This window comes from Rhinopithecus bieti, unplaced genomic scaffold (genome assembly GCF_001698545.2).
Source record: "Rhinopithecus bieti isolate Rb0 unplaced genomic scaffold, ASM169854v2 scaffold_15776, whole genome shotgun sequence".
Lineage (NCBI taxonomy): Eukaryota > Metazoa > Chordata > Mammalia > Primates > Cercopithecidae > Rhinopithecus > Rhinopithecus bieti.
In genome coordinates this window covers 2,116,826-2,124,403 of record NW_016808836.1, presented here as the reverse complement: position 1 = coordinate 2,124,403, position 7,578 = coordinate 2,116,826, and the positions used below count along the sequence as shown (strand labels likewise).

General features: G+C 50.5%; 1 protein-coding gene across 9 annotated transcripts in view; it reads left to right on the top strand.

Moving 5' to 3' along the window:
• Positions 1 to 7,578, top strand: part of AKT2 (AKT serine/threonine kinase 2) — a 49,195-nt gene that overhangs the window by 21,165 nt on the left and 20,452 nt on the right. For 8 of the 9 annotated variants that reach the window (XR_001888268.1, XR_001888269.1, XR_001888267.1 and 5 more), the window contains exons 3-4: positions 1,741 to 1,869; positions 3,520 to 3,631. Coding sequence is in view for 6 of the 9 variants with exons in the window: in XM_017887509.1 (XP_017742998.1) it covers positions 1,741 to 1,869; positions 3,520 to 3,631 (241 nt within the window). In the remaining 3 variants the exon portion in view is untranslated. The remainder of the gene's footprint in view (positions 1 to 1,740; positions 1,870 to 3,519; positions 3,632 to 7,578) is intronic. The other variant, XM_017887510.1, reaches the window with a different exon arrangement.

The following is a 7,578-nucleotide window of genomic DNA, read 5'->3' as shown; positions in this document are numbered from 1 at the left end:
CCACCCGTCTCGGCCTCCCAAAGTGCTGGGATTACAGGCTTGAGCCACCGCGCCCGGCCGATTTCTGATTTCTTTAAACAATGTTTTTTAGTATACAAGCCCTTCACCCCCTTGGTTAAGTATTTTTTTGGAGGCTTTTGTAAATTATTGTTATTTTTAAAAGCTAGGGTCTTGCTCTGTCACCAGACTGGACTGCAGTGGCACCATGATGGCTTCAATTTCCTGGACTCAGGTGATTCTCCCATTCCAGCCTCCTGAGTAGCTGGGACTTCAGGCACACGCCACCATTCCTGGCTAATTAAAAAAATTTTTTTGTGGAGACCGGATCTCACTATGTTGCCCAGGCTGGTCTCAAACTCCAGACTTAAACCTGCCTCAGCCTCCCAAAGTACTAGGATTTTACAGGTGGGAGCCACTGTGCTGGCCTTTAATAGCAATGTTGAGGTAAAATTGATGCACTACATTATTCATCTATTTAAAGTATACAGTTCAGTGGCTTTTAGTGTATTCAGAGTTGTGCATCCGTCACCATAGTCAGTTTGTTTTTGTTTTTGGTTTTTTTGAGACGGAGTTTCGCTCTTGTTGCCCAGGCTGGAGTGCAATAGTGCGATCTCGGCTTACTGCAACCTCTGCCTCCCGGGTTCAAGGAGTCTCTGCCTCAGCCTCACAAGTAGCTGGGATTACAGGCGTGCACCACCATGCCTGGCTAATTTTGTATTTTTAGTAGAGACGAGGTTTCTCCATGTTGGTCAGGCTGGTCTTGAACTCCCGACCTCAGGTGATCTGCCCGCCTCGGCCTCCCAAAGTGCTGGGATTACAGGCATGAGCCACCACGCCAGGCCCTACTTTTCATCTGTATAGATTTGCCTATTGACATTTTGTATAAATGGAATCATAATGATATGTGGTCCCTTTGTGACTGGCTTTTTTCACTTAGCATGAGTTATGGTTCCTCCACATGGCAGCACGTCTCAGTACTTCATTTCTTTTTATGACAGAATGGTTTTCCGTTGTATGGATCCGCCACATTTTGTTTATCCATTCGTTGTTGATGGACATTAGGGTTGTTTCCACTTGATGGCTTTTATGAATAATGCTGTTGTGGACATTTGTGTGTAAGGTTTTATGTTTCACCATCTCCTTTTAATCCTTAGCAGCTCTCTAAGGAGTGGGTTCATGTGTGTGTGTGTGTGTGTGTGTGTGTGTGTGTGTGTGTGTAGGGTGCTTGGATATTCGTGGTGAAGAACAGTTGGAAGGAATCAAGGGGTGCTGGGAGGGTGTGGCAGCAGTGCCACACCAGCTGGCACAGAGGTGTTTTGGCATTTGATCTACCTGCACAGCTTTATTGGTGAGTCCCAGCCTGTGGGATTTGGCCTTACAGGGCCACAGGGCAAGTGTGTTTGGAAGCCGGGGCCTCCCCTGGGACTAGGCCAGGAGCTGGCACAGACAGCTTGCTCCTGGCCACACGCTGAGGCAACTGGTGCCCCAGGGCACTGCTGTTGGCACCTTCCTGCCAGGCATGACCTGTGGATCACCCGGGCTCAGCCCAGCGCCCCGGCCTGCGTCAGCAGGGGCCACCTGGAGGGCTCCTCTGGGAGAGGCATTCTCGTGTGTCCCCCGCACTCCCCCGCCCCGTGGTACCCCTCGTGAGTCACCATCACACTGGGCCTCCTGCCACCCACCAGGGAGATCGCTCAACCTTGTCCTAACCTGTCTCCCTCCCCTCCTGCCTAATTCCAGGTGAATACATCAAGACCTGGAGGCCACGGTACTTCCTTCTGAAGAGCGATGGCTCCTTCATTGGGTACAAGGAGAGGCCTGAGGCCCCTGATCAGACCCTTCCCCCCTTAAACAACTTCTCTGTCGCAGGTGTGTCTTGGGATGAGTGAGTGGGTCAGTGTTCTGGTGCTCACAGAATGGCTGGCATGTCTTAGGGGCTCGTGGGACTTGGTCATTGAGCCTTGGGCCTCTCCTGGGCCTGCCTGCTCTTGGATCCATTTTCACCCTTCCCCGGCTCTCCCTCCTTGTTAGCTGGCCAGGTGGGGCTGTCCTTTGGGGAGATGCAGAGTGGGAGGGAGGGAGAAGCCAGGGCACTTGCCCACACCCAGCCCCATGCATCGCCTCCTTGTTGCCAGCTTCTGTCGGCCAGGCCTTGGGATCCCCAGCTGGTGGCAGGTGCGTCCCATCCTGCGCTTTGGTAACAGCCTCCATCTTCTGTCCCTCGGACGTAGAGGGGTCGCAGCTTCCCGCTCAGCCAGTCACAGGGCTGGCCTCGCAACATCTGTCCCTCCGTGATACCCAAAGGGATGCCTTCCAACCAGACCCTGGCAGTGAAGTTTCACAAGCCCCAAGCCCTTGACTGAGCCTTGGAGAATACAGTCCTGTCGATACCCCTGCCCCTTTCCTCCTCCTTCCTTCCTTGCTGACCTGATGGGTCACCATGTCCTGTTGTTCTGCCTGCTAAGAACGTTACAGAGGCACCCCCATCTCCACCGCCAGGGCCTTAGCTCAGACCACCGTCCTCTCCTGCCATGCTCTGGAACCCAGCATCCGTCCCATGCTGCTCTGCGTGAAGCCTTTTCCTGGTTGCTCTCCACGTATGCTGGTGACCCTGACACATCTGTTCCCAGCCTCAGTGTCTCGCTAGAACTCACAGGCTGTCCCAGGCTGCTGCTTGGACACGTCTCCCCAAGTGTCTTCTAGGTCCCTCATACCTGCCACATCCCAACCTGACCGTTAGGCCTCTCCCAGCTTTCTATTCCTGTCTCCGTCTCATGGACAGCAGGCCAAGAGGCCTGGGCCTGGTCCTCAGTGCCCTCTCCCCATGGCCTATCTGCAGGGCTCCACTTTGATGTGGCCCCATCCTCCCTAGCTGGCTGCCCACCTCCCTGGCCTTCTGACCTTCAGTCTCACCCTCTACATGGCAACCGGAGGGATCAGTCTCAATCTGTTTGTGTCCTATCTAAAGCCTTTGGGGCTCCTTGCTGCCCAGAGGACAAAGTCCAGATTCTTTCCCATGGCCTCCAAAGCCCTGCCCGGCTGGCCCCAGCCCACCTCTCCAGGCCTGTCTCTCACTTACCCCTCCTTACCCTTGGAGCAGAATTGGCCACCCGCTGAGGATGTTGAACCTCCTCTCACCTCTGGGCATCTGTTCTCCATGTACCCTCTAAGTTCCCTTTTCCTTCAGGGCTTAGTTCAGAGAAGCTGCTTCCTCTGAGAAGTCCCCCCATCCCCCAGGCTGGGTTGGATGCTGCCTCTTAGCTTCTGCACACCTCTGGGCTTGTCCGCATCGCAGCCCTGTCTATGGAGCCATCACTTTCTGGTGGGCTCCTCTCCTTCCACACACACACTAGACCCTGAGCCCTGTGAGAGCAGGGCCAGGGCTGTCTCAGTCCCTAGAGTGTCCCCAGCACCATCTGGCATGGGGCTGGGCCTGTGGGAGGTGGCTCGGGCACTTTGGGCTGCAGGCTGGCAGGGCTGTCCCCTCAGCCCGCTGCTGTCTGCTCCCTCTGCCTGCAGAATGCCAGCTGATGAAGACCGAGAGGCCACGGCCCAACACATTCGTCATACGCTGCCTGCAGTGGACCACAGTCATCGAGAGGACCTTCCACGTGGATTCTCCAGACGAGAGGTGAGTCTGGGCCTCTGTGTGGCTACGCTTGAGAGGGACCAAGCCTGGTGTGAGGAGGAAAGGTACAGATGGAGAGATTTTCCCTGGGACCCTACATAGAGGTTTCCAGTCTGCACTTCTGGTGGGGGGGGGGGGGTCTCCCCAGCTGGGGCTGTGAAGAGCTGGAGTTCTTAGTCTGAAGACCCTACTCTGCCCTCAGACTCGCGGGTGCATTGGAATCACAGGCAGAGCTCATGAAAAATCTAGACCGCTGGGCCTCGTTTCAAGACCTGTGACTACCTAGAGATCTGCCCAGGGTCAGGGAACTACATTCTTTTTTTTTTTTTTTTTTGAGATGGAGTTTCTCTCTTGTTGCCCAAGCTGGAATGAAGTGGCACAATCTCGGCTCACTGCAACCTCCACCTCCCAGGTTCAAGCGATTCTCCTGCCTCAAGCTCCCGAGTAGCTAGGATTACAGGCGTGTGCCACCATGCCCAGCTTAGTTTTTGTATTTTTAGTAGAAAAAGGGCTTCTCCATGTTAGCCAGGCTGGTCTCAAACCTCCTGACCTCAGGTGATCCGCCTGCCTCGGCCTACCAAAGTGCTGGGATTACAGGTGCAAGCCACCGTACCCGACGCTCTTTTTTTTTTTATTTTTCGAGACAGAGTCTTGCTCTGTTGCCTAGGCTGGAGTGCAGTGGCACCGTCTCAGCTCACTGCAACCTCCGCCTCCCAGGTTCAAGTGATTCTCCTGCCTCAGCCTCCCGAGTAGCTGGGATTACAGGCACACACCACCACACCTGGCTAATTTTTGTATTTTTAGTAGAGACTGGATTTTACCATGTTGGCCAGGCTGGTCTTAAACTTCTGGCCTCAAGTGATCTGCCTGCCTCCACCTCCAAAGTGCTGAGATTACAGGCATGAGCTATCCTGCCTGGCAGGAACTACGTTGTTAATGAGCATCTCTATTGATTTTGAGGCAGGTGGTCCAGAGAGTCATTTTAAAAAGATCAATTTAGTCATCAGAAGAGATGATAAAGACTCATCTGTTTCAAAAGTGAAACAGTGTAAGGTGGAGCTTCCCCCACCCTGCCCTTTCCGTCCACCTTCCCGCCCCCCAGTTAATCACTGTTCTTAGGTGCCCTCGAAGAGCAGAGGGAGACCTTTGTGCCCCGCCTTTTTTTTTTAATACAAAAGGTCGCATTGTACATGCTTCTGGACTTGCTTTTCCCTTAGTGTACCTTGGAGAATTTGCCTCGATATATGGAGAGATGCGGCTGCTTTGTTTCGTGTTTTGCTTTCCCTTTTTTTTGGACAGTTGGATATGCGTGTCCCAGGTGTGTTTATTTAGCTGTTCTTTATTGTGATGCTGGGTGTTGCTTCCAGCCTTTGGCTCATTATAAGCAATGCTGCAGTGAAATAGCCGTGTCTGTCTTGTTCAGTGTGTGCACAGGTAGACCTGTGTGATGAGTGCTTAGATGCAGGATTGCCGAGTCACTGGGAAAATGAGTTTGTAGTTTTGCGATGTTTCCATTAGGCGATGTCTGAGAGTGCCCCCATGGCCTTGTGTTTTCAAACATTTGGATTTGTACCCGTCTGAACAGTGGAAAAATTCAGCACTTTGGGGTGTTTAACTTTCCTTTCTTTCTCTGTGGATGAGTTTGACCCTCAAGGGCCATGTGAGTTTCCTGTTCTGAACTGTCTATATTGTCTATTTTTCTGTTGGCTAGTTGGTCTTTTTCTTATTTATGTATTAGCTCTTTATATATTAAGGAGCTTAGTCCTTTGTAATCAGTGGGAAATGTTTCTTTTTCCCACTTTGTCCTTTTGGGCTTCGCTTTGAGAAGCAGTCTTCTAGCTTATCTATGGGGTAAGGTTTCAGCAGACCTTCTGGAGAGCCCTAAAATAGTGCCGTCCAAGAACACTTCCGGCCATTGTGGAAATGCCCTGTGTCTGCACTGTCCACTAGGCACCTTTGCCGATTGCCTGTGCCAATTGCCTGTGCTGACTGTGCCAATTGAGCATTTGAAATACAGCCACCAAGGAATGGATTTTTTTAGTTTATTTTAATTGATTTAAATAGCCACATATGGCTAGTGGCCACCTTCTTGGACAGTACAGCTCAGGAGCCTACAGTATCATGAGACTTGTTACTATAATCTATACTATAATTATCGTTGCATATCCTCCCAAGGTAAAAAATATACTTGCCCCACTGAGGGGAACAAAATTACCGTTTCAAGCCAGCTGAGGTGCTACTCAGTTGAAAACTATGGACCAAAGCATGAATGGCCAATAAAAACAGATCTAAACCAGTAGGTGTATAGGTCCTGGGTGTTGGGGGCTGGGTTTTGAAGACTGGATAGGAGTTGGCCCCGGAGATAGCAAGGAAAAAAGTTCAGAAGGGACAGCATATGCAAAGACCTGGAGGTGAAATAGCTCATGCATTCCAGCCACCACAGGGGTTTCTGTGTCACTAGAGAACCAAGGGGCCAGGAGTGTTGGAAGAGGGGAAGTGGAGGCGCTCGAAGCTGGAGAGCTCAGCCAAGGCCTTGGACTCCAGTTGGAGATCCCCACAGGGCTTGGCAGGTGCTTAATAAATTGGGATTTGTCCCAGGGTTGTTACACGACGCAGGGGGATGATAAACAGGAGCGGCTGATGCAGCAGTATCTGGCATAGTTTGCCAGCCTGGAATGGGAGCGGGGAGCCAGCAAAGTGTTTTAGTAGGCAGGAGAGATGGTCTTGTTTCCATTTTCACAAGACAACATGCCCTTTCCTTTACCCAGATTCTGTAGGCTGGAGAGCCCCACCTGCCTTTTCTTCTTGGTACCTGCTGCTGTTGACAAAGAGAAAACTGCCGGAACTACTAAGAGACCAGGTCCCAGATTTCTGACCTTAACTATGGATGGGTGGAGGGGGTGAGCCAGAAACCCAGCAAGAGGGAGGCCCCCTCCATTCTGCTCCTGGCTGACTGGTGCTGTCCTCACAGCTCTGGCCCACATAGGCTGATGTCAGCTGGCCTCTCTTAAGCCTGGGGAGGGAGGCAGGGGTCGCAGGGTAGGTGGGTGCTGGTTGGTGACTGCTTGTTGGCGAGGTGCTGCAGCGCCTCCTCACTGGGCTCCTGGTTGCCTCTCCAGCTTGAGAGACCGTCCTCCCTGTCCCCCACTTCACTGCAGACGTGTTTCACTTGGAGAAAAGTTGAAAGAATAGTATAATGAATGGACATCCAGGTGCCCCACTCCTAGACTCTGCAGGCCCGCATTCACCGTGTCTGCCTCATCTGGTTGTGTTTTATGCTGAACTTGAACTTGTGTTCTTACTTAGTGACATTTCTTAGTGTTTCAGTAGGCATCTCCTAAGAATAAGGACTTTCTCCTACAGAATCATGATGCTGTCACACCTGAGATGATTATAATCTTTGTTTACTAGTAACTTCTCCTTATCCATGCCATACTTGAATTTCTTTAGTTACCTTTTGAAGGATATGCAACCTTTAGAACATTATTTTTCAAACCAGGATTCATTCAAGGTACATGTCTTTTTGACTTGTTTTATTTAATCTAGTCCAGCCCTTTGTCTTTTTTTTCCTCCCCAAGACATTGATTTTTTATTTATTTATTATTTTTTTTAACAAGCTAGTTGTCTTGTAGAATGTCACACCTTCTGGGTGTGTCATATTATTTTCTTCTGGTGTTGTTTACTTTTGTTCTCCATGTCTGTATTTCTTGTAAACTAGAATTAGGCCTGGAACAGGGTTGACAAACTGGGGCCCTGCCTTCCATTTTTGTAAATAAAGTTTTATTGGAACATGACCGTGTCCATTTGTTCATGAATAGTCTTGACTGCTTTTGGCTTACTATGGCTGAGTTAAGTAGTTGTGACAAAGACTGGCTTGCAAAGGCTAAAAAAATTAAATAATTGGCCCTTTTAAATTTTTAATTAAATTTTTTTTAATTTAAAAGTTTTTT